The 27,912-nt window shown below is 40.6% G+C and overlaps 1 protein-coding gene across 1 annotated transcript in view; it reads left to right on the forward strand.

Moving 5' to 3' along the window:
- Window positions 1-27,912, forward strand: part of RSU1 (Ras suppressor protein 1) — a 184,576-nt gene that overhangs the window by 70,247 nt on the left and 86,417 nt on the right. The window contains exon 8 of the mRNA XM_079767374.1: window positions 17,570-17,702. Within this exon, the coding sequence (XP_079623500.1) occupies window positions 17,570-17,702 (133 nt within the window). The remainder of the gene's footprint in view (window positions 1-17,569; window positions 17,703-27,912) is intronic.

Raw genomic sequence — 27,912 nt, forward strand, 5'->3', positions numbered from 1 at the left:
ATACCAGGGCTGCGCTCCCATAGGGAAAAGCATGAGAAGGCACAGTGAGAAGGCGGCCATCCACCAGACCATGAAGAGAGACTCAGGAGAAACCAGATCTGCTGGTACCTTGATCTTAGACTTCTAGCCACTAGAACTGTGAGATAATAAATTTCTGTTGTTTAAGCCGGTGGTCGCCAACCGGTCATCTGCGGACCACTGGTGGTCCATGAGGTCCAAAACGTTGGTGACCGCTGGTTTAAGCCACCTAGTCTGTGACTTAAAAAATTTTTTTATTGTTGAGATTGTTATAGATGTCCCCCATATTTCCCCTCTTTGCCCCCCTCTACGCGGCTCCCGCCCATTGCAGGCCTATGGTAGTCCTAGCAAACTAATACAGGGGCATAGAAACAAATTCTAAAAACCAATGTGATATTTGGATATGTATGTGCATGTGTGTGTGCACACGTACAGGCATGAAAGAGAGTTTCAGTCCTTGAAATAATTTATTTTCTATCTACTAGTATGAGAAACTCCTCCAGTATGTGAGAATATGTTTAGCAAGAATAAAGATAACTTTCTGCTTACCCTGAATTATCTATAAAATTAATAGGGCTTTTTAATTATGCAAATTGTTTTCTATTGTAAAATAGTCAAAGATGATTTATGTAATTTGATCACTATCTGTAGTGATTTGATGATTTTCTGCATTTCTATTGAAACTTTATTTCTATTTGGTATTTCTATTTGTAGCTATCTTTCTAAAATATATGTTTATTTGCTATTCAGGATATTTTATATTATATACTTTATGTTATAACAGGATTGTGCACTATTGAGCCAGGTGTCCTGACCCCAGCACACATCAAGGTCTATTTGCCATTATCAGTCCTATTTATTTATTTATTTATTTAGAAGGGAAGAACAGGGAAAGAGTCAAAATGGGTCAGAGTTGGGAGGAGGGAAGAGAATGAGCAGTCAAATTGGTCCTTTCTGACAATTGACCATGTCCTGTAGAAAGGAGCATGCCTTAGTGTGAATCTCAGCTCTATCATTTTGTGGCTCTGTGGCCTTTGGAATTCTCTCTGAACCTCATTTTCCTTAACTGTGAGGCAGCCCCCTCAGTTTGCAGGTTCCTTTGCAGCCTGAAATTATATGCATACAGTAAAGCATTTAGTCTGGTCTCTGGTACATAAATGTAAAAAAAGAATTTTTGCCATTTTGGAATTATTAGATTATCACTTAAGCCAAAAAATTTTTTTTTTCTTTTTTGTTTGGGTGAAGTGGAGTTGCACTTATAAACAAACACTAATAGTCATCTAGTGTGACACACCTTAGAGTGCTGTGACAGTGCTTTCAGCCTTGTTTCTGTGTCCTTCCAAGCCCAGTCACTCACATCTCTGTTGTGTCATAACTGTCAATTGAGGCGGCAAAGGGGGCATTTCAGAATCTGTGGTAGGGGCTGGGTAAGGTTAGATAAACTAGTGCAGTGGTCTGCAAACTCATTAGTCAACAGAGCCAAATGTCAACAGTACAACGATTGAAATTTCTTTTGAGAGCCAAGTTTTTTAAACTTAAACTTCTTCTAATGCCACTTCTTCAAAATAGCCTCACCCAGGCCGTGGTATTTTGTGGAAGAGCCACACTCAAGGGGCCAAAGAGCCGCCTGTGGCTCATGAGCCGCGGTTTGCCGACCACTGAACTAGTGTATAGTTGTTTTTAAAAACCTTTCCCTTGGGATCATGTGAAAGACACCTTTAGAGGGATCAACTTTCATCCCAGCCGAGAAGTGCATCCCTATTGTGTGCAAGACACCAGGGCAAATGGAAGAGTAAGAGAAAATGCCCGTCCTGCTTACTAAGCTGACGCGTGGTTGTTGGGGGGAGGACAGACGCCACCGTCAGTGCGGCCCCAGGGAGCAGGGAGAGCACCAGAGAAGGGCATTTGAAGCGGTGCCACGCACAGAACACGACCGCTGTGGCCTCTGTGTCCGTGGAGCTTACGGTGAAGTTACAGAAACAAACCAAAGAAAAAATAAAGCCAACAAAATAATATAAAATGTAGTAAGCATTACAAAATAAACACGTGCTGTGATATTCCAAGATGCGAGGGATCAGGTTTCAGTGGGGAAGTCGAGGCAGGCTTCTCTGAAGAGGTGACATAGAATAAAGTTACCTTATGCAGGGGAGTGGGCATTTGCGTAAGTTCAGAAGCAAGAAAGGCCCTGTTGAGTTTGGGTCATCACAAGTAAGTCACACCTTGTCTGGGAAAGTGAGTTCGGTTGTCCTTTGCATGATAGTTTATGAAGTATAATTGTTTAAGTATTGAAGCCATGGCTCTGACCACTGTGAAGAGCCTAGTTTGTTTATCTTAGACTTCATTCATTTTACATTTACATCAATGACTAGGGGACCTGGCTCTTGACGAAGTCATATAGGACACCATTCTATATAATAAAAGGCTAATATGCAAATTGTCCCCTCGGGAGTTGACTGACCAGGAGTTCGACTGCTCGCCATGACGTGTGTTGAACACCAGGAGGTGGCGCGGAATGAAGGAAGGCCCAGGCTGGCAGTCGGCAGCCAGGGGAAGGAAGGCCCCCCGCTGGCAGCCAGAAGGCCCCGATCGGCCCTGATGGCCAGCCAGGCCGAGGGATGCTACTTGTGCATGAATTTCGTGCACCGGGCCTCTAGTTTGTTTATATTTGTTGGTGTCCAATTACTACCCCCAAATTGTCTCTTATGAAAATCTCTCTAGTTCTCCAGATTATGAAGGTTAAATAAAGTGACATATATAAATAATTTATTTACTAAATATTGTTATTTTGTAAATTGCTATTGAAAATTCACTAATTCTGGTAACAGTGTTTATGATAATAAGGAATATCAGGATAGTCAGAAATTTGGGGACTGACAACACTTAAACCAGTAGCAATGAGAAGAGTTGTTTAGAAGTGCCAGTGCCTGGAGCCACACCAGGGCTTGGCTAATTTGAGCTCTATTTTTTTAAGTAAATAAATTGAGCTTCTGAAACAACTTTATACATTGAAGATGATTTTGTATTTGTTGATTGTTTTTCTCTTGAGTAGAATATCATAGTACTTTCCTTTTTTTATTGTGTGTTAACTGTGACAGTATTTTATATTTTTAACCCAAGATAGTTGGCTTTCCAAAAATACTGGGAACAAATTTATGATGTAATCCTCCTCACCCAAATCCCAGAGCGTGGTAAAGCTCCATTTTCTCTCTGTTATTTATAGGTAACGCTGTTTCATATGTGAGGACTGGTGAATTGTCTAAGGAAGCGGGGTAGATTTGTTTCTTTGAGCAACATAGTTATTTTGCTTTGATTTTTCTTAAGCCTTATTGTTAATGTTTTTAAACATATTAATTTATATCTTTGGCCTTTTCTTAACCCTGGATTAGCACTAGAGAATAAGATACTATTGTCTATATTAGTTTGGGGTACTTATTGGCCTTTTATCACTTATACCAAAAAAAGTACATAGTTTTCTATAAAAGTAGGAACATCAACTTTTTTTCTACATTTTCCCCACTACATTCTTTCTGCTATAATATGTAGTGTTTGCTTTTATTGTATTTCTGCACTAGGGTGTGTGGATGTGGGTGTATATGTGTGTATTTACACACATGAAAATACTACTTTCAGATAAATGTTTTTTTCTTTCCATTGTCTCTTACTTCTCAGCTCTTACTATTAAACTTGAAAATAAGTGAAAATAAGTTTTACCAAAATATATTAAAATAGCTTGCTAATACATAACCTAAAAAACATTTGGCACTTTTTTAATGTGAATAATTTTGAATTTACTGGAAATTAAGTTACAATTTTTGCAGTTTTTTCATGGAGAATTAGCATTTGTGTCACTCAGAATTCTTAATTATCTTAGTACATATTTTATGTGACATAATATCTGCACTCTTACCATCTACAGCCTCTTCAGAGAGCGTAACACATGGCACCAAAGTAATAAAAATATAAGCTCTAGAGTGGGAAGCAAAGCCGAAACAAGCCATCTTTACATATAACTTAAGTTTAGGTTCTGTGTAGTAGGTTGATCCCTTACTTAAACTTTAATAAAATTGGATTCAAGGGTATTTATATATAAATAAAAAATAAAGTTAATTTTGTTTCATACTTCCATGTGAGCAAGTGCCTAGTAATGCATTACAATGACATTTAAACTTCAGTATTACTCCTATTGGTTGAAAAATTGGCATACTTTTTTAGAATGATAGGCATTAAAATGGTAAGTTGTCATTTGGGAAGGTTATTAAGATGATTATTAAGTTTATGTACTCATATTCACACTGATTGAATCAGTCTGCATTTGTCTGGCATTTTATCTCCTATGAAGTTAGCTAAGAAGTTGTTTCCTTTTTTTACATAATTTGGAAATAAAAATTTGATAAAAATCTGGATATGTTGAACATTTTATCCCCTCTATCCCCACAATGGAGCAAAAATGGAGACAACCAAAATAAGAGGTTAAAACAGTAAGCGTCTTCCGTATCCATTAAACATGGAACAGGCTTACCTGATACTTTCAGGACGACCATGGCTCCTCCCTTTGATGTTGATGTTTCTTCTGGGAGCCTCTGAGCTCCCTGGGCCTCTTCAGCCCCCCAGGCACCATTTGTGGAGAGGGGCCCTCCCCTCCTCCTTGGGGACAGGAGACAGTTCCTCTTTTGGTGCCCTTTTCCTTGCACAGGGGACAAGGTGTCTTATGTGCTTTTGGGCTTTTGCTCTGGTGGCCCTTTTCAGGACACTCGGCTCCAGTGGTCTGGGCTCCCACAGGAGTAACATGCGCCCTTTGCTAGCAACTTCTGGGGAGAGAGACCTGTGGGTAGTTCTGAGGTGACCCTTCTGCTCCGCTCATAAAGCAGCTGCCAAAAGATTGGCTCGATTCTTTTCTTTGTCTTCTTCAACCTTATCTTAACTGTGGAAGACCGAGAAAGCCCTATCTTTTAATTCCTTTATTGGGTTTGTGGGCCTAGTGCCAGTCTCTGGATTTTCCTTCAGATATTGAAGGTAGATTGATTAACAAAGTACATGGCTTGCACTATTTCCACTCCAGGCGAATCCAGATCTAGGCCGCTGTATTTGTGAATGGCCTCTGTTACACGAGTGAGAAAGAGAGGGGTTCTCATCTGGGAGCTGAGTAATTGCTCTTACTTTGCCATAATTGACAGCCTTGATACTTCTTTTCATGCCTCCTAAAAGTCAGAAAATCATATGGTCTCTACAAGCCAGTTCTAGTTGCCCCGGTTGATTAGGGTCAATCTAGGATATGGCATTCATTTCTACAAGAAACCTGTTTGGCTGAGCTGAATGTAAAGAATCTGCATATTCCTGGGTGGCCTCCCAAAATGGAGTCTTTCCTCAGGTTGGCAGCATTGGGAGTTGAAGGACCATGAAGTCCTTCCAGGTTATATCATAGGTCAGAGTTATCACCTGAAGCTCCCCTATAAATCCTGCATGTTCTTCTGAGAACCTGTGTAGCATGCCTTGAAATCTCTTAAATATGACATAGAGAAGGGACTATGAATTCGGGTGATCCCATCCGGCCCTCCTGACCTCCTGTAGGGCGCAGAGAAGGTTTGGTTCCAGACCTCCATTAGAGGCACCCGTGTCCCCAGTTTTCCCTAGCTCCCTCGTGGTATCGCCAGGGCCTAGGATGGTGCACAACCCCCCACTGCCAGTCTCAGTGCCTGGAGACCTGAGTCTCACTCTTCCCACACAAAGGGCAGAGACCTTCTCCAAGAGCATGGCAAGCTCTATGCCCCACAATAATGCCAGAAGTGCCTGGGCGCAGACCTGGGGAACGGGCATCCTTGAGATTCCCAGACCTCCAAAGATGCCCTTTTCCCTGTCCTAAGATTGCCCTCAGTAGGGAGAGACTGGCCAGGGCCACAAGTGACGAGGGCTTCTGACGAGGCGTGAGGCCCCCTCCTGAATCTGGATAAATGTCTCAGTGTCCCATATCTTACAAGATGTCCCTTGTTATGTCCCCTCCCGAGGTGCTCAGAAACCGAGACCCTATGGCATGATAGGAGGTGTTGTATTAAACATGCAATAAGAGCACAAAGTCTGGCTGGCAGGCTTTGCTAGCTAGGATAAAGAAATGTCTTAGCTTAAAGCAGTTGTGCCGGGTTACCAGATTGGTGCTGAGAGAGGATGGAAATAAGCAAAGCACAGGGCTCAATAAGGGCCCTACCAAAGGGTGCAAGTGCAGCAGGTGCCTGGGCCCTGGGGAAGCGATGGTCGGCCCAAGCTCCAGGCAGGGGCTGGTGATGGCCGGCCCAAGTGCCAGGGAGGGGGCTCCATGCAGTGTCCCAGTGGCCTGTGCAGAGATGAAGCCTTGGGAAGGGGGGTAGTTCTGGATCCCAGCTGGAGCAGACAGACGGCAAAGGAGTGAATCCCTGCATCTCCAGCCACTGGAGGGAACTGCTGGGAGGGGCATATACAACAAAAAGGATATAAACTGCAACTCTGTCATGACCGCCTGCAAAAATCAGGAATGTGGGACCCCCACATAAGGGGTAAAATGGAACTAAAATACCAGTCAGCCAGGGCGGCAGAGGCGAAGCAAGGAGAGTGAGATGACATTAGAAAGAAATTGGTTAGAACATCCCAGTGTCTCCAAGTAATCCTATCAGGGATTGCCTCGGGGTTTGGGCTCTGAGTTTTGCTTGTGAACTCTGTGTTCTTTGGTGCACAGTGAGTGAGTTTGTCTTGATCCTGGCAGGCAGCCTTGTGCATCTGGCCCAGCTCCTTACCAGGTTATCCTCTCACAAAGAGACTTCTTTATTTGGTGACAGGCGCCCTAAGGGCATTTAAATGCCTGACCATGCCCACCATCAATTTGGGGCTTGAAATGACCTGAGGCTAAATGTGGAAAAAGGAGACAGAGAGGCAGAGGGAAATGGAGGTGGGGACGGGGATACAGGGGATGGGTCTCCAACTCCCGTGAGGAGCAAGGCCCCAGATCTTACCACAAACAGCTGCTTCTCCCTCCTGGCTGGCTCGCCAGTCTGTTGCCGGTGAATGTGATAGGTTCTTTTGTGGTGACTTGAGAAAGGAATTCCAAAAGCACTTGCATGGATAACTTTAGATGTGATGGTAAGATTTGATTGTGAATTAAGGGGAATTAATACACCCTCTGGGACTTAGAGGGTGGGCAGGCTCTAAAAGCACTGCCCCGAGGATCCTGTTAATCCTCCATTTGTCTTCTTGTAAAGGTAAAGGATAAAGAACCATTCAAATTATCCAACCCAAATTCCTACTTTTCCCTGCCTGGATCAGGCCCTCTTCCCATTGATTTCTGTTGGCCTTTCATGTCCTCTACCCAATCCAGTTACCTTTCCAATTGTTCCCGGCTAGGCCCTGCCCCTCTGTTTCCTTGCACCTGTCCAAAAGTTCCATTTTTCATCGAGTTTCTATTGCCCAGGAGCCCCGTAGAGGAATTTCCTCCACTCCCTGGGCACCTGGCTTTCACCTCCCTTGGAAGACCAGCAATCCCCTGGAGTGTTGAACACATCTGTTTACCAGTAAACTAGATGGAATTGTGCTCTGTTACCAGTTTATAATTACTTAGTTCCCTTTTGCTTTCTTCCTTATATTAATAACTAGAGGCCCGGTGCACGACATTTGTGCACTGGGGGGGAGGGTGTCCCTCAGCCTGTCCTGAACCCTCTCCAATCTGGGACCCCTTGGGGGATGTCCGACTGCCGGTTCAGGCCCGATCCCACAGGGATGGGGCCTGAACCGGCAGTCGGACATCCCTCTCACAATCTGGGACTGCTGGCTCCTAACTGCTTCTGCTTGCCAGCCTGATCACCCCCTAACCACTCCCCTGCCAGCCTGATCGACGCCTAACTGCTCCCCTGCCAGCCCAATAACCCCTAACTGCCCTCCCCGGCCGGCCCGGTTATCCCCAACTGCCCTCCCCTGCCGGCCTGGTCGCCCCTAACTGTCCTCCCCTGCTGGCCTGGTTCCCTGCAATTGCCCTCCCTCCCCTGCAGGCCTGGTTTCCCCTAACTGCCCTCCCCTGCTGGCCTGATCGCCCACAACTACCCTCCCCTGCCAGCCACCTTGTGGCGGCCATCTTTGACCACATGGGGGTGGCCATCTTGTGCGAGTGCATGAGGGTCAATTTGCATATTACCTCTTTATTATGCAAATAAAGGATTGTTATATAGGACTAGCTGCCTTCCTCATATCAATAACTAGCTACCTCTATCTGTGGAATCTCAAAGTGTATATTTGGGTGAAAAGGGCGGAGTCTTAGTCTCAGGAGTACTTGGTTAGACAGGTCTTCACATGGTGCTGATATCATGGTGTGATGGGAGGTGACAGAAGATGGGAGTGAAGTGGGGCATAATCCCATTACCTCCCATTTCTAGCATTCCCCAAAAGCAGCATTTGAAAACTGTCAGAAACGTGTGAGACCTTTCAGAAGTGCTTATAATTAGCCACGGACAGTTTGAAACAGGAATCATGGCTGTTTCTCTGCAATAATGTAGAGGTTCCCATTTTTAAAAATAAACCACTCCTGCCCCCAACATTAACATCCTGGCCCTGGCACCGCCCTTAACCTGCCCCTGACGGCTTGTCTGTAGTGCCCTACCCAGACTCAAACCAATCCTGCCTTTTCCTGTGATCAGATTCCCTCTGGGTAATTTCAGTTCTCATAATCATGTAGTGATTTTCCTAAACAGTTCTGACTAAATGAAGTTTTATTCTTTTAAAAATAACGATTTGTTGAATGTATAATTACATGATATTTTATTCTTTTTAAAAACTATATAAAATTTATATATTTTTAATTTAATTAGTTTTAATTTAAACAAAATAATTTCTTGACTGGGTGGTGTTTTGACATGAATAGGGAAGTGCATATTCTATATTACTGCAGCCTGTTAAAAATATTCACTGTCACGATAATGACAGTGTTATCACCCTAACTTGCTTTTCTGCCAGGGCATTTTAATTTAAAAAGAAAATTCCTGGAGGCAACTGAGGCTTTGGGCTCTAAAAATGATTCTGATGGTAGAATTCTGGGCTTTGTTGAGTGGTAGGGGAGGGGAGAAATGCTTCAATAGTACTCTTTAAACCATGTCATATTATTGACTATTTCAACACTATTTCAATACCTTTTCACATTCGAGGAAATATGTAAGTGTCATGTACCTGAAAGACCCAGGGCTTTGGGTGAGCCAGATAAATTGTCCTTTGAATCCCAGCTCTGCCATGCGCTACTTATGTGACCTTGTGTGTGGGTTTTAACATCCCTGAATGTTAATTGTTGTTTTTTCATGTTTTAAATGAGATATTAATAATCCTTCCCATGCAAGATGGTTGTGGCTTCTTGGAATAATAAAGCTCCTAAATGAGATCTGTACTTAATATATGTTCTACAAATAATAGTAATTATGACAATGATGATGATGGTAATGGTAAGTATTCATTAGTTTGTGGGTTTATTCTTGATACCTTTAATAGAATTGCTAGTATTATTGAAAAATTCAGATATTTTTGGCCTTCAGTTTGTAAAAATGCAACCTCTGTAAAGCAGAATAGAAGGAGGTATTCCTGTGTATATTGAACTTAAACAGCTATGGTGAAGGCTGCTTGGATCCTATAGGAAGTGATACTCTTTGAACATATGTTTATGTTGCATTCATCAGTGACTTCTCCTCTGGGTCTCCAGTTTAATGGGTGACTGATATTTCCTTGGTGCTGATATTTTCAGTATCCCAGGTGGTCAGAAAGATGTCCTGAACTCAGTCCCTGTGAACTGGGAACTTGAGTGGAGTGGGGGTTAGAGTGAGGAAGTGTACTCTGGGGACCAACCGTAAGGGATGTTCTAGACTGCTGCTGTTCATAAATCTTTCAGTCTTCTAGGAAATGAAATTAGTTCCTAGTTCTGCTTTTGATCATGGACCTTTGAGAAGCTTATGAAGGTGCTGGATGGGGGTGGGGGGGGGGGGGGAGGAACTTTCCACAAAAGAGTGCCACCTTGCAAAATATTGTGCATTCAGTTTCAGGAGATTATGAATTTCTTGAGCAATCCCTGTTTTGGGCAACTTGTTTTCAAATATATATTATCTCTCCTTTGCATATCTCATTTCAAAGGATAATGAATAATGTAAAGAATAGTATATATTTATAGTGATTTACGGATTACAGAGCCAGTATATACGCTTTTGTCCACCATCCTGTCAGTTAGTACTATTATCCCTGTTAGGTCCACACCAAAGGAGCCAGCCCAAGAGACACTGAGAGTTTAAGAAATTTTATTGCATTCTCTCACAGCAGGCTGAGACCAGTGTGGTGGTGTCAGCCCAAGGGGTGGTTAGGTATCTTATATAGGGTAAAAGTATGCAATATAGGGTCAGTGTGTGGGTGCACGAGTTAGTCAGGGGGGAGGGGAGTTCTTATCTTGGCCGTCTCCCACAAGCTATGGGAAAAGCTTATAACAATATATATTTCAGAAAACATGTCCAAGCAGGGGAGATTAGGGGTAGGTAGTTCATACTAACAATCCCTACTTTGGCCAATGAGGAAACTGAAGCTCAGGTGTTTACCCAAAGTCTCTTGGTCAAACAAGAGACTTTGGGTAAACACCAAAGTACTGTAACACCATGAATGTACTTGGGATCAGGAACCAGGTCCCTGGCCAGATCCACTGGGATTTCTCCTTACTTGATAGCATTACATAAATAAAGGAAATCTGGCAAGCAAAAATAAGATGACCTCCCACATTTAGAAGAATGGTTGGGAAATCCTACATGAATATCAGATTTAAAACAGGAATTATTTAATATCCATAGAAGGAGACTTACAAAAGAAAGTAACTGGTGGTGTGCATTGGGGGTGCCCACTGCTCTGTTGCTGGGTCATCATATTTATTATAATTGATTAAGAGCCCCTTCTATTCCATTGTGGAACACAGATACCAAATGGCCAAGAAGAACATCCCAGGGAAACTATGTAAAACGCTATTTTTCCTCATTGGTAAATAGGTTTCTGGTCCCTTTCATATCAACATGCACATAAGTCACGTGCTGTTTTTGTTGGAGCCATTTGGCAGGGTGGTTTTTGTTGTTGTTGTTTTTTAATCTTTTCTATTGAACTCGTCTTCTCCCTGCCTAAATCAGGAGAGTAACACTTCATTTAAGTATGTCTCATAAAGCAGCAATGCACTGTAATTGTTAAATGAACAAAATGCCCATTTTAAAAAATGTGATGCCAGAAAGGCTAAGCAGAGACACTTGCCAGAATGACAGTGTGGCCTCGAATTCCCCACAGAATAAGTTTGAGAGCTGTCATGAGACTCCCAGCTCACTGTGGTTGCATTGATGATGCGCAGACAGAAGCAGCCTCAGACCTAGGCTTTCAGTCCTGTTAGGGCCTCATAGACCGTCTTCCATAAAGCCTGGCTTTCACTGCTGTAGGATGATGCCGTTGTAAATAACACACACTCCTTTGTACTAATTAGTGCATGCCATGTATCTCGGATTTTTTTTTTTTTAATCCTCACCAGGAGATATGTTTTACTGATTTTAGAGAGAGGGGAAAGGAGAGAGACAGACAGACAGACAGACAGACAGACAGAAAGAAACATCGATCTGTTGTCTCTTGTAAGCACCCAGACTGGGGATCGAACCCATAACCTTTTGGTGCATGGGACAACACTCCAACCAACGGAGCCACACTGGCCAGGTCTTGAATTTGTGTGTTTTTGTTGTTGTTTGTTTCCTTTCAGTGTACTTTATTCTTTTTTTAATTATAAAAAATAACCCATACTTGTAATCACATGGACTTTCCAAAAGAGAAAATTATGTTTACCTCTCATTCTGCTGGTTCAAATTCCAAACCACCCAAATTTCCCCTCTTTGAGGAAACCACCATTTACAATTAGATATGTATCCTTACTGTCTTTCTCTTTTTCACATGGGTATTTCTTCATACACATATATGGGATTTCTTTCTTCTGTATTTTTTTCCAAAAATTAAATCATAGCAAACTTAGCTTAAAAAAATCTTTGGTTTTTTTAAATTAAAGTATAGCTCTCTTTTTAAGGCTGTATAGGCAAATAAATTTATTTCATTCATTTTAATTACTGAATAACATTTTGTTGTAAGGCTGTAGCAGATATAATTCAGCTTCTCACCTGTTGTTGAACATTCTGGTTGTTCCCACTGTTTTATTATTGCAAACATTTACTATTACAATATTAGCATCATTTTGTAAGCCTTATGGTCATTTTCCACTCGGTAAAGTATGTTGCTAAAGAAATGAAAAAGTAGGAACCTCCCATCTCCAGCTATTTTCTATAATCATGCACTTCCATAATTAGTAACCTGTTACCTAGTAATAAGAATTACAGAGATTCTCTTTATATCTGGAGCAGCTGCGAACGTAGCTTTTATTTTGTGTGGGAGTCATTAGTGGTTAGCTTCTGTGTGGACTCACTGCAGAGCAGGGGTGATCTTTCAGCTGTCAGAACGTCCCATCTAGATGCCTTCAAGGGTGAATGATTCCTGGGTTGGGGCAAATCTAGTAATCTAATGATAGACTGCCCACTCAGCCAGGGTTTGCTGGTTTTACCTTCTTAGGCCGTGGCCTTACATTTTTATGAGTGAGAGAGCCTGGCTTGTAGAGAGAATTAATTTTAAAAGAGCTCTGTGATATTTTAGAATTGGGAAGGAAGGGATTCCTGCTTTGATGATGTGAAAAATTTTGCCCAGACACCCTTAATTGCTTAATATGTGATCAGTAATGTTACTGGCCATATGTTTCAGGATTTTTGAACATTCAGGTAGAATTCTTAATCATGTGGTTATGAAAACAACCAGTTTCTATAAGTGAAAATGAGCATGCTTATTAATGCAATTGCCTATTGCATTCAGTCACATTTATAACTCCCAAGGAGAATGATTGTTTTGCATGATTTAGTGTTTACAAAATTACAGTCGCACGGCAAAGCTTACTGTATTTGAAGCATATGTGGTCCTTTTGCAGGTAATAAAATGGAAAATCCAATTTGCAATTGCAGAATAAGCCTCTGAGTGATATATGATCTTCATAGTAGCATCGGTCAGAGGGTCATCGCTAATCACGGCGCTGGCTCGCTTCCCCCGTGGCCGGGCCATCCCGCCGAAGAGTGCGCAGAGGGAATCTCTGTCTGGGAGGCAGCCAGCATGGCTGTAGGGGCGCCACTTTCTAGCTTATTAGATCCTCTTTGTCACAGTGCTTAATCCTGCTGCCTGATCCTTGTTAGAACAGCGCCGGAGCGCCGCTCAGGCTTCTAATAAAGGAGATGGGTGAGGGCTCCTAACTAGACGCACTGAAGCGTGCCGCAGTTCTGGCGATTGTAGCCCGACTGACAGTGGGGTGAGACGCTTCCTGCATGTTATTACTTGAAAGGGAACTTACCTCCGACAGCTGACAGATGAGCTTTGCTGAGGCAAGGGTAACTTGTTGCTAGGCCAATATGAGACGGGTGTCATCTTTTCACACAGTATAATGGCCTGGCTTTACTCTAATTATATTAACCCTCTTCTGAAATGGCTGCATTCCAGGCTGGTGCTGAGTGAGGCAGGAAAGCCAGGGACAAATAGCTGGCTGGAGGATTATGGCTGCACAGAAGCAGGTATTGTGTTCTCCACCAGTGACATTAAGTTGAAAAACAAAATAAGCATGCCCTATTACGGCAAGCCGGTGATAACTCTGAAGAGGCAGCGCTCGGTTAGGCTCGCACGGTTTCCATCTCTGTCATCTGGAATAGTCACCTGCTTCAAGGTTCGCTGTGGACATTAAACACGGTTTCCATGGCTCTTTGTTAAAAAGGAAACACTGTCAACGACAAAGCTATTGTTTTGGGGGTTTTTCTTCCCCCAGTGAACCTGAATCATTCTTTTCCATTAGGCTCCCTATTTCTGGTCACTGTGAGAAACCCCTGTGACTGTGATTATGTAGCATTGTTTGAGACTAAACTAAACAGCTGGAGTTACAGATGCGTTTGAAGTGATGTCATTGAAAATGCTCATGAAGAGCCTGTGGGTCTCTGTGTACCCTGACTTTTCAGACATCAGTATAAGACTCCTTTTGCCTGAAGGGAGTGTGTCCAGCTCGCATCCAGCTCCTGCCTGCTCCAGTTAGCAGGAGTCATTAGCAATCCCCTGTGCTGCCTCTGTCTCCATTGACAGGTCTTTAATAGAGACATTGCTAGGGATTGACAGATCTCCGGGGGTTAGAGGCTTCAGACAAAAGCGCCCCCGAGAACGTGGCTGACCTTTCTTGGCATTATTCCCCCAGCTCTGTCTTCCATGTGTTGCAGTCAGGGAGCATAGAATTGAGTACATCATTTTTAGAGGATTATTACTCAAAAGGCTGCAGGCTTAGTAAGACGCTGTTAATAAGTTAACAAGAGGCCGTGCACATTCCAAAGTGGGTATGCAGGTAGTTGGTAGAGTACAGGCTCTTCTTTTCCATAGGAATATGCACCTGTACCTTAAATTCAAGGATAATTACAACCTGCATCACTCATAACATAGCTGTACTTTTGGATTATTGGGCCTGACTGGGAGAGAAGAGTCCTCTTTCTCTCTCTCACTGTCCCCTGGAAGTCATCCCTGGACAGATGTGGACTAGCTGAGGCTTGTCTGTAGGGTCCTTCCCAGAGTGTTTTTCTGATCCCCGCTGCTCTCAGCAGAGCCAGGACCCTGAACATGCAGCATGGTGAGGAATGCTCTGGGTTCCAAATGTAGCTGTTTTCCCTCTTTCCTCTCTTCTTCCCCGGAGTAAAACCATCAGGTTCCCGTGTCCCCATCTGAAACAGATGTTAAGAGGAAAGCCATCCATTTCGGTTAATTCATGGTAATGTGTGAATGATGCGAATCCCAGATGCATGTGCAGCTGATCAGATTCTACCCATTAGGAATTTAGACTGTGTTTCTCATTAGGATGACTTACTTTGGGGGGTAAGGAGAAAAGGTGTTTAGGTCACAGGTAGCCACCAACAAGGAGATCCTCTTTGCTTAGGAAGTAGTTAATTTCTTTATGCAACTTATGCTTTTCATGGACTCTTTTCTTTTTTTCACTTTAAATTGCATATATTTTCCCAAAGGTCTTAGTAATTTTTCATAGTTGATTCCATGCTGATGTCGGTGGGCAGGGTTTAGAAGCAGAAAGATGATCATATGTAAGCATAAGCTGTTAATTAGATGAAGGTTTTAAGAGAGATGTGCTCATCTCTAGAGCCTCCACGCCCAACTTATTAGTGAATTGCTGCAGCGCGCTTACTGTCACCGGGTCACAGCCCTTCTCAGTGACCATGCTTCCTGAGAGAGTGGGCCACATAGACACTGTGCATGTAAAACAGGACACTTTAGAAAGAGACTTGTTTCTTAAATGGAAGACTTTTCCAGAAATTTCTCTTATATTCATTTTTAGGAAAAGTGGAAATGGGGAAAAAAAGAAGTAATAGGAGAATGAATGATATGGAAGAGAGGACATAGACTATAGCAATTGAGATCCAAGAGGAAATAAGAATTATACAGAAATTTAAGCAGATCGGTTTTATTCTAAAAAAAAACAACCCTCCTCACGTAAAGATAAAAACTAAAAAGATAAAAGGCAAGGTCAAACCCCCTGGCAATGGGCAAGGAGACACCTGATTGGTGGTATTGCTCTTATATCAATCAGGGGCAAAGCAGATGTACAGTCCTTAGTTCATCTTAGCTTCATGCCTGTGTTGGTGGCCAGAGCTGTTTCATGCCTGAGGCACATAAAAAAAAAAAAAAAGGCAAGGTCACACCCAGGTAAGATACCCAACTAAGCAGACTCAGTGCAAATCTTGGATTTTCATTTGTCCTAGGCAGTTTTCTGATTCATGGTTTAGAGAATAAAGCCCATTAATCTCCCAAATGATTAAATATCTGACTAATGATGTTTAACCATTAAGATAAGGAAATTGACATTATTGATAATCATGGAGAGAAATGTATCTGCTTATTTTTGTACTTAACACCAACAGATTCTAAGTAGCTTTGGAAACACCATGATGAATTGCTCCCTCTTGATATTTAGTAGTATCTGTTTTCTTTAAAAGCATTTTATGAAATTGTAATCACTTTTATATTTGTCTTTTCTTTCTCCATTTTTTGAATAGTTACAAGTTCATATAACAAAAAGAATATGGATTCAAAGAATCAGTTCTTTTGTTTTAAGGAGAACTATATCATCATCCTCATAAAAATATTAATTTTTTTTCATTTCTAAAGGTGAGATCACCTAGGAAATTTTGTGCTTCATGGTATATACTTACATCTTAGAATGTGTTTTCGTTATCCTGAATTATCAGTTATGACAAAATTTGCAGTAGTACCCCATAGTAGGACAAATAATGTTACTTCGGTTGTGTCCTGGGAAGAATAATTGCTGGATGTCTGTGTTTAAAAAGCCTTAGATTGTGGATCAGGAGTCTGAAAAGGACTTCCTCAGTAGGACTTTTAGGGAAAGGCCTTTGGTGAGGTTGGTATCAAGTAAAACCTTATATATCTCTGCTGCGTAGCTTCTCTGTCCTTGTCCCTTTCATAAGCAGGCGAGTTATAGGAAGCTCTTTCACACACTGCCTTTTCCATGTTTCAATATACCAATAAATAAGTAAAATAGTCGACTGATCATCAACAGATGGTGGCACTTACTGGCTTTTTGATACTACTTCATTAACTCATCTTTGGTTGATCCAGACTGATGTAACCTGATAGTTTCACCAGACTTTATAGAAAGAATATGAGATTTGGAGTTAGGAGTCAGGTTCACATCCCCACTGTCATTTTCTGATCCTGTTAACAATTTCCCCACATTTCTACTTACTCACCTGTAAAATGATGCTAATAAAGTGGACTCAGGGATTGCTGGAGAATCAAATGTGGAGATGCTTTGAATGTGTAAACTGATGAGGACTATACAAATGTGAGTTTCTGTGATAACCATGTTAAGGAAACCCATTTGGTGCGGATTCTGAGATGTTCTTATGGTACCTGAGAAACGTAATAATAATTTTACTTGGGCAATATTTTTATCTCTCTTCATTCATATTGTTCTTTGGCTGATGAAAAACGGTGATGTTGATCGGATGGGTCTAGATCAGATTGAACAAGCAGTGATTCACATTGTCAAGACAGAATTTCAGAAGGTTCTAATAGCACTTCTCTTTATTTTGGATGGGGTCATTTTAGTTAGTCTCTGTAGCAAATACCTAGGAAGAATAAAGCATACACTACCTATGTAAGAATTCCTTCCAGGTTTACCTTCTTCCTACTTCCTTCCCTTCACTCCCTCTCTCCCTCCTTCTTTTCTTTGTTCTTCATTTCTTGGTCTATGGTACTAATTACTTGTGTATCAGTAATGACTTGGGGTAAGCAATTTTTAAAAATAAATCAAGTGAGCCAAAAGGTACTTAGGCTTGTGCTGTGGTTACTACGCAGGACTTCTTAGTCCTGATCTGTGTGGGATGTAAGGACCTTCATCTTTTTTCTTCTCCATCTTTTTCAGGAAACCTGGATCTGACTGGTCAGAAACAGGTATTCAAAGCAGAGAACAATCCTTGGGTTACCCCGATTGCTGACCAGTTCCAGCTTGGCGTGTCCCACGTTTTTGAATATATCCGTTCAGAGACGTATAAGTAGTAAGTAGACTAGTTGTTTTCCAAAGTAGCACACTGTGGTTTTATAGTATTTGTAATTATGCCATTTTAAAACTATCATGTGACATTGTTGTCTTGGTGGCAGTTAGTTCATAGCATTCTTACATGTTTTATTAATAACCGCATGTAGTAATTGTCTCGTAGTGATAGATTATTTTAATTGATATTATCAAAGGGAATTTATACCAAGTTTGTTTAGAAAATTTAAGTTGTTATATTAGTTGAATATTCATGACACTAAGAAAATTGGTCAGACACATTAAGATCAGAACATACTTTTTTTCTCCTTTGAATGCAAAGTATAACAGCTGTTATGAACAAAATTGTTAAGCAGTTTGTTTATAAATGAATAGAGAATACTAGAACACACCATTCTATTCTAGAGAAGCTTTTACTCTGGGGAGATGGTATTATTTCTAAGAGAAAAAGGAAGGAATGGGCAGAAAAAGAGGAGGAGTCAGCTAGCTTAAGTCACAGCATCAGAATTCCTCAACTCTTCACCTCAGGTCAAAGGAGATTGTGAGGAGCCCGCCCTAAAACCCGGCTGGTTTTACCTTTCTTCCCCAGTGTGTCCTGGTTGGAAGGAACTCTCTTGGCCCATCTGCTCTGTTAATCTTCTGTCGTTATTTCCCTTCATCCCACCTCCACCCCATATTGAGATAATCATTTATCTTATGCTTCAGTGGCCCCCTAATGCAGAAATATAGTCACCTCTAGTTTTAAGCAAATGCAAAAGACATAAAAATCCACAGTCAAATTTAATCTGTTTTTGTGTTTGTTACCAACATTTGAGAATTTAACATTCCAAATATTAGAGAAAAATTAGAGGATCATTGAAGGTCAAGTTCAGGTGGCAGTCTCTCTCTCTCTCTCTCTCTCTCTCTCTCTCTCTCTCTCTCTCTCTCTCTCTCTCTCTTTTGGTATCAGAAAAATGCCCCACACTAAATGTGGACCATGGGGCAGTGCTGACTGACAGGGCAGGCTCCCTGTTTATAAATGGCCAGTGTGGTCCTGTAGCCTCTTCCCCGGACACCATGCTCCTGGTCATACAAGCTAGGGCTTAGTTCACTCATATTTCCCGTATGACAGAATCACAGAGAAGATGAGCTCTGAAGAACGATGACATTAAAACTAAATAGACTAAAATTGCCAAAATGGTAGCATATCTTCATATATGGAAAAGCTTAAATCATGGTTTAGATTTTTTTATGACATTGACAATATATCTTAAGACTTACCATTAGAGTAAAAGGAGAGAAGTATAGGATGTGTGTTATGTTTCACAAGCCACAAGTTATGTGCAATATATAGATATATAGTTTATTTAAATATGAATATAGCTCATCCTTGGAAATTGGTTTAATTAGTTATGAAAATGTGTGAAAATGTAATTGCAAATTAGAAGATTATTGTTCATTTTGTTCCTCTTAAATTGTTAATCATTGCCATCGTTGGTTTGAGGTAGAGGTTTAATTTTTGTTAATAAATGGGAGTCTATTTATAGCTTGGTTTGTAGCGAGTCGTTTTAGAAAATCATTTTATATATTTTAACTTATAACAAAGTACACAAATGGGCTCCTGTTAATCCAGAATTGGGGGAAATACTGTTTATTATTCTGGTTAACCATTTTTATTTTTATTTTACCATACTTTATAATTTACAGAGAATTAAAATATGTTGCATATAAAATGCTTCTAATTTCTTCATTTTAAAAGATTAAGTTGTGAATTTGTTAATTTTATATTACCTCAGTCATTATTGGGCAATTAGTCACTATTAGATGCTATTACAGACTATTTCTATTTATTGATGATGGTTAGGATTCTGGATGAATGAGAGGCATGTTTCTTTGATTGAGTTAATTGGTATGTTATTTGAAAGGGACTATATGACACAGCATTTTAATCAATAACCAGTTTGATGTATGTATATTCTTATCTTTATTACTGGTATCCTATATTTGGGAATTGGAGTAATCTAAGCAATTTTCCTATTAGCATGCCTTTCTGTATTTGATTTCCTCATGAAGAATTATATTAGCTCTTATACAGTTAAATCTGTATTAAAAAGCTTAAATAAGCTTAGGAGAGTCATTGTCCCATTTTTAGGAGGACCAGTTGTACCCTGCTCACTGCTTTTAGAGGAGTCTGTGAGCCTCTGCTGGGAGAAAGCACTTGCTATGAACTCAAGGGCTGGTCTTTGGAACCCGGAGAGATCATCTCTTCTCTCCTGGGGAAGGAGAATGTTGACCACTTCCTACCACTTCCTGCATTTCAGCCCTTCTGTTCTTCACCCATTCTTCCGTAGTTATCTTCACTCCTTTATAAAATATACCAGCCAAGCACGTGGACTAGTAACTAAGTAAGACACTAATCAGAATCTTAGTCTTTTAAAAATACTTGTATAAAAATGCCATCGTTATGTTTCCCTGATTTTTAAAATTTAAGGGGTCATCTTTTATATGAATATAGTATGTATACACCTATTAATGTATATTAACTACATTGGTTTTTAAAATTCAAGTTTTTTTTAATACATAAAAAAAGTGTATTGTCATGTAACTAAAACCCAACTGAACTTTTTAATGTTGTTAAGCAGCCACTTCATAATTAGAGGATTTTAGTATCCTTTTCAACTATCTGAAAAAAATATTATTTAATTATCAGGTACTTGGCTACTTTTAAAAAGCTGTACCTGTAGTGACCTTCAAAAAGGCAATGTATTCATTATACTCATAATTTTTTAAAGCAAAGTTCACATTCAATACCTTAGTCATAACTCTAGTCTAAACCTTGTGGTTTCCAATCTTCACTTCTATGTCTTTTTATAAAACCATAAACACCTCCATCCAATAAAATTTCCTTTTTTTTTATTATGTAGATCTTCAGATTATCATGATAGGACATTTGAAATTTTGTCTTGGCATTGGAAATACTAGTGAATCTCCTTCCTTTAAAAAACATTTTTTTTTTTCTGACGAATTGACCCATTAGTTAAATAAAAGCAATAAAGAACTTACTAGCATGTTTCATCTTCGTTCATGTCTGTAGTCGACTTTCACAGTGACCTTCGTGTTCTAAGCACATCCTCAGAGGCCGTCTGAGTCTAGAGTAGCAACAGTCAGAGAAGATGGATTATGTGGTTTCCAGGCTCTCATGGACTCCAGGAGAAGACGTGGACATCTGAAACAAAACAGTGAAGTTAGTGTGGAGGAAAAATGTAAACACTGTGCGGTGATTGAACTTGATGTGGAGATGCACTTGTGCAGTTAAGCTATAGGAGTTGTGGGTGGGAGCGGCTGGGAGCATGTTGCGGTATAGTTCCTCAGGAGTTGGTTCTTTGGAGTACATTTAGGGCATTCATCATAATTTCCTCGTCATTTCTCAAGTGGAGATTACTCTGCTCATTTATTGTACTATCAGCCAAGGGAACATACTGGCTGGAGTCACAGCATTGCCCATTCATTATCAGTTACTCTCTCTGTTAAAGCAAAATAACTTGCTTGGTTGGGTGGTTGAGGGTCAAGCTCTACAAGCACATTACTGTTTTCAGGCTGTTGTCGAGAGATGCAGACACCTCTTAACTCATTGTTTGATAGTCCTTATCTCTGTATGACCTCTTTTATTCCTGTGAAGCACAATTATGATAGAATAGTCACCACATGTTAAGTTTTCAGAAGGTAGATTTTTTTTTTTTCCCCAGGAGGAGAAGTCAGATTGGAGTCAGGATCCTTGACAAGATTCTTTGTGAAAGGGAGTAACACAGTTTTCCCATTTCTGTCAAGGAAGGTGGATACAAGCCACAAGCCATTGTGCAAGCTGACAGGTTAACTCTTAACAAAAGGAGAGGTTTGACAAATGTTAGGCTGAAAACGTGTCGGTGGATGAGGCATTTGGAAAACAGGAATCCTCATGAAGGCTGCAATTTGTGAAGCATGGCAGTCCTATTTCCAGGGCGGCCTAACTCAGCAGGCCTCTCTGTCATTCTTCCTGTCTGTGACTTCCTTTCTCCCAAGAGAGGGGCCACGCTCCCTCGTTGTTTTGTTTTGATTTTTAGTCTTAAATGAAGACTGGCTCTACTATTATTCATGTTAGTTAATAGAAACATTTTAACAAAGTAATGTTTGTTGAATGGTGAGCAATGATGAGGAAAATGCTGGCAATTTCTCTTCACTAGAAATCTAGCAAAATAAATCATCCTGTTTGATTTGTAAGGAAGGATACTTTTTGGTTATTGTTTCTCAAATTGTTTTACTTGTAGTATTAAAACTAAGTAATGTTTTCTTTTTTTCTGTATTGTGTGCAAACCTGTTAGAGGTTATTATGGACATAAATGGGCTCTATTAAACAGCTACTGTACCCTCTAATGGCTTCTGAGACAGTGGCCTAGAAGATCCTTAAAATACCAGAGTTATCTGGTCGACCAAAAGGCTGGAGCATTTCAACCTAATTGGTGATCCCATTCATTTTACGACAGCCCTTTGCAGAAGAGATTTTGTCTAACAAAACCGTGTAAACCTTATTATTTTCTGGTGAAGTATGAAGGGCTGCACAGAGCTAGCAGATGGTTTTTATAAATATCACAGAAAGATGGAGGAGAGGGTTAAACTGCCAGGGCCTCTCTAGCAGAGAGGGAATTTTATGTAGTGACAGTCGGTAAGCAAAACAAGTAGACTTTTCTTTATCTGCACTACATCTGAAAATAGTTCAAATTAAGCCAGAGAAAAACAATATTTCTTTATAGTAGACATGAAAATGAAGAACCAATTTTGTTCCTAAAGCTTTTGTCATAGAAATTGTTTTTATATTTACAAGTTGACTATGTATTGTGTTCCTGGTAATTTATATTCCCTTTATATTTCCTACACATATATTTTGGTTCCTTTTTTATGTTAACAAATGTTTATTATATTTTTTCTATAATACAAATTGTGATTAAAACTTGATATCTCTGAACCTATTTTTATGCAAATTTCTTGCATATAACTAACATTGCTAAGAAATGTCTAAGAGAAAAGGTAAACCCATGAAATGTTATATTTTGGGTAGTATTGTGTCATATTCCTTATTTCATGTTTACTTAAATGGTAAAATTACATAGCATTCCTTTTCTCCAGATAGTATATTACCAGTGCACAGAGTTGGAGAATGCTTATTTCGCTACTGAATAGATGTAAGTCAGGGTGTAATAGCAACTGTTGACCTTTGACGTAGTCACCCGACTATTCCTCAGTGACACCATGAGTTGTTAATTGCCCTGGTAAATTAATATCTCTCCTCTTCAGGTAACAGGAAGAAAACAGACTGTTTGAGGAAGAGTACGTAACAATTTTCTACCTCTTTCAAGTTTTTTTAGATTTAAAAGGATTTCTGCTTTTTAGCTTGTTTAGCACTATCATTCAGAGATAATTCATATTTTTCTTTTTTCTGTATGCATTTTCACAATTTTGTTTTGATACATAAATATTTTGCAAGCTTTCGAAGCTTTCCTTTCTATAATTTTATAGCTCATACAGAATGCTTCAGTTTTTAAAGGGAAGGTGCTCTTCCCATTGGGCATTTCCAGTACACTTGGATTCTGGGGGAGTTTCAGTAGGGAACCTCCACCCACCCTCCCACCTACCCCTACACCAAACCTATTGTTAATGGAGGGGATGGTCCTCATCTCTCTGGTTGCTTAGTGGTGGTGGATTTCTTGCAATATCACAAGAAAAATAATTTTCTGAGACTCACATGGGAGAACAAGTGAATTAAATCCCCGAGTTCCCAAGGTTTTGTTTCCCTCAGTCCGGCGACAGAAGCAGTGCAGCAGGGGCTTCAGCAGAGCTAAAGTCAGAGTCAGTGTCCGGCGTTTCTTTCACATGGTGGAGCCGGGTCCAGTCCAGCGTCAGGCTAGCTTAGCTTGTGTTTCCAGATGCAGTTCATTTGCCCATTGCATGTGGTGTCCGCGGGGCCTCATGGCTGTGAAGAACCCAGGGGCAGATGCAGGGAAGCCAAAAGTGAGCCACAAGCCCAAGCGTCACCAGAATCATGAGCCAGGGGCGCCAAGAGAGTTCATTCCTTTGTTTAGGGGCTTATGTATTCCCAAATTTTCAAGCACTTGCCGTGGCCATGCCCATTCTGGCCAATTATTTCTGTTCCCAGGTGTGATTGACAGACATGCATCTGTCTCCCCTCTGTCCAGTCCTCTTTTCCCAGGGTTTTGCAGGGAATAGGCCAGTGGTTCCCTGGGGAATGTAAAGTTTCAGCTCCCTGGTGCAGCTGCCCAAATGGCATACCTATAAAGTCCCCCTTTGTTCCTTTCTTATAATTAATAACTAGCTAATTACAGTGGTATCACTATGAAGGTCAAAGGTGAACCCTGTTAGGGTTTAAAAATCAGTTTCAGGAGGCTAGCTTGTATTCCCGAAGAAACTTCAGGAACCTCATCTCAGAAACTTCATCTTATGTATATTCTGGAATGTTTTTCGCTCTGATGTACATCAGCTATAAACCCAGACTTGGACAAGATTCCCTCACATATCTGTGTGCATTCTCTGGCCCTCTAATGTGGTCACGCCTCAGGCTCTGTGCAGGGACCTGGAGGATCAGGCTGGACCAATGAGCAAGAGCCATGTCAGTCTTTCTGCATCCTACTTCACTGACTATTACACGTATCGTTAGAGTTCTGAGTAAATTCGGAGGGGCAAAAGGGAGACAGACCAGTAGCTGCAGCAGGGAGAGAAGACTTTACTCTGAACCTTGCACCACAAAAGGCTTTCACTTAGGACTTCAAAGAGCGTGGTGTCTCTCTGTCTCCCCCCGTCCTTATCTCCACCTCACTTGTCTATTGATTGTCAAGCTTGCGTTCTGCATGTTTTGTACAGGCCTGTGGTACACAGTGTGATATATTGCAGTATCACTTTAGGGTAAATAAAATATCGTTTGTCTCACTTAACAAAAGGAAGTGTTCGGTTACTTCCTCTTCCAGAGAAGCTGTTTTGAGTTCCATTTTTAGATGCTGCTCATTTGATGTAATTATATTGAACTATTTAATATTGACCTATTCAATGAGATGAAATTGTTTAGCCCTACATATTGATAACCTTTATTAACTCCTAGTAATCTTCAAAAATTCAATGCTTGATGCTTTCTCTCCAGCTTACATGAGTTATTGCCTGCATTTGATTTTTTTATTTGAGAGATAAATTAACAACTGGCGCTTTTATAATCAAGCAAAACTGTCTGTTATTTCTATTCTCTTCTCTACAAAGTAATATCTTGTTTTATTACGTGCTGACTTTTTATTGAGCTCTGGTCTCTTATTCCAGTCAGGCATTGTTGTTGGGTAGGCAAATTCTGTTTATTAGTGAATGTGCTTAAATACTCTCTAAGGCTTGATCCCCCAGCATATGCTTGGCTTTCTGAGTTGTATGTTTTTCCAAAACATGCGGTTCACCAATGTTTCATTTTAGGAACACACTGGCTGGGCTGTTGTTCTTGGGAGAGGGGTAGGTAATGTTACTTCAGATCTTCTTTTAAGAATGGACCATGTTAAAACGAGCTGGTTAGAATTTGAAGGCCCCTTGGGAATGGAAAGCACCTAACAAAATTCCCTGCTTCGTCCTATTTGGCTAGAGAATTGAAGAAGGCAGGGTCACCCACCAGGGACCCGACTTTGTTTCTTTCACAAGATCCTTATGGAGGGAATCAGCAGTGTGGAGGGTCTTGTGACGGGATCCTCACTGGGAGGCGTGGACTGTCCCTCTGACTTTGTGTCCTTAGCGGTAGCTGCTGGTGCCTTGCCCTGTAAAATGTGGAGTCAGGACTTCCTGTCTCATCTGGGAGTTCTGATAACCACATCTGGAGCCCTTTATAACTTTTGTTTAATTTTCCTACCTTGTCTCAGGAGAACTCAAGACTACTAATAACAGGGTACAGAGTTCTCTTCTCGTGTAATTAAAGCTGTTTGCTTCCCCAGAGGAGAGGGGGGCGTCGGAAATGCGGTGCATATTTTCATGTGGTGTACATGGCATAAAGACGCAGCGATATGCTCTGCTTTGAAACTGCGGGAGAAGAGGGGAAGTAAGGCTGTTCGTAGAGGACTGGCTTAGAGATAGCTTCCCGTCCCAGTTCCGTCAGTGCCAAGTGACCTCATCTCACCCACGCTCAGCTTCTCCAACTTGAGGGCAGGAGGTTCAAGCTAGATCATCTGAGTTGCCCCAACAATGGTTTCTAATTCTGAGTTCTTTATTTTTCTGGGAAACACGATTTATGGTGTATATCAATTCATTATTTTTTAAATTTAGTTTAATTCTTGAATTTTCCCCCATCTGGATTTACTTTATTGATTTTTTTCTTTTAAAGGGAATGGAAGATGATGATGACCCTGAATATAAATTGTTACAGGAAAATGGATACAAGATAAAATTATCAGATCAACCTTTTTATTCTATATTTTATGGAATACCTAATATATGTTAGGCAGTAACTTAATAGTACACATGAATTCCTGACACTTTCGATTCTTCAGACTTATTAATCAGTGTAGTCAGCACCAGAGCAATTTTATGAGACTTTCCAGTCATCAAAAATTTATTATCAGATAAATCAAAGAAACATCGAGCATCTTAATAGGTTAGAGAAAGTGGCATGGAAAGGATCATTTAAGACTATGCTTTTTGTCAGTTGTGTGTTATATTTACAACTAGTGTCAGAGAACTTACTCATAATTTCGTTCAAAGAGTCAGCAGTGTGATAGTTATCTTCTTACGTAAAATCTTATGTTTTCTTCAGTAGAATAGTGTAGACTGTGAATGCTAAATATACAGACGGTAGGAAACATCATGTTTTAATGTTAAACTTAGAGTATTTATTTTAAAACAGTGTCTACATGTTTTTCAGAATTTTATTATAGTAGTCATCCAAAGTTAAGAATTATCAAACTCAGTCCTTTCCTTTCAGACAAGATTGCTAAACTTGAACTCTTTGCTATGGCTTGGGAAATAGCAATATGCAAATCCCCTTTCTTGTGGACGTGTTCCATATGGACCTTCTAACAAATGCAAGGCACAGGCTTATGTCTACCATATTCCTGTCGCAGTTTTGACAACTTTCTGACAGTATATCTTCATTGTATGAGATTAGTTACTTGAGGGAAGTATATCTTCATTGTATGAGATTAGTTACTTGAGGGAAGTTTTTCCATCACCCTATCCCTGTCCTGATAGTACTGGGATTCACTATCTTCCAGGACACAAAGTTGCAGCCTATTTTCCAAAGATCTCCATAAGGGCTATGTTTTCTGTCTGGTATGTTCCTTCTTCCCACATTTACCTATTGAATGTCCAGGTATTTACCAAATGTCAACTTAAAGATTGCATTCTCAGAGACCTTGTTCCTTAGGTCTCCGTGTACTCTAGGTCCCTTTTACCATCTTTCTGCAGAGCCTTTTTTCTTCGTAGCAGTTTTAATAATAATAATGGCTGTCAGTTATTGAGTATTTAACTCGTGTGACTGACATTGTGCTAAACTCATATGTGCTGTTCATCAGTTTGTAACTCAGTATTTATTTCTGTGAATACTACTTCTATTTGGGGGGTGGTATTTAAATACATGTTTTCTTTCCCTTAGGAAACTGGAATCTTTTTGAAAGCAAGGCCCTCCTGGGCTTAGCATGGGGCATGCCCTCGTGTCGTATGTAAATGACCCGTCTCATACAGAGGAGCCTCTGGCAGGTTGCCCTGATTTCTGAAAGAAAACCCGTTCTGACATCCAGAATGGACCACAATATAGTTCTCTGTGTTTGCTGGTACATAATAAACAATACTTGAAACATTAAAAAGTGCTCTCAATAGATCGTATGAAGTGAAGATTTTTGTCTTCACAACAGTCTTTCACTGCTTGTATAGATCTCTATTTACCACACTACTCTCATATTGGAAATGAAACAGTTCCTTAACTTCACAAAGAAATGAGTTATGTATGAAAATGAGACTTCGTATGAATACGCAGGCTCTGTGGTCATTTTGTGTGCCTCTCTTTTGTCCATGCAGGGAGTGTTGCTTGGGCGTGTGGACTGTGTGGTTGTGTTTGTAATGATTGGTGTATTTCTGAGGAAGACACAGTAAGGTAGTACTGGTGGATATGTTTTGGAAAGGAATTGGATGGCTAGAGGCACGAAGGGAGGGCACATTCTCTTTTATCCTTTGTA

Source organism: Cnephaeus nilssonii (genome assembly GCF_951640355.1).
Source record: "Cnephaeus nilssonii genome assembly, chromosome: 1".
Lineage (NCBI taxonomy): Eukaryota > Metazoa > Chordata > Mammalia > Chiroptera > Vespertilionidae > Cnephaeus > Cnephaeus nilssonii.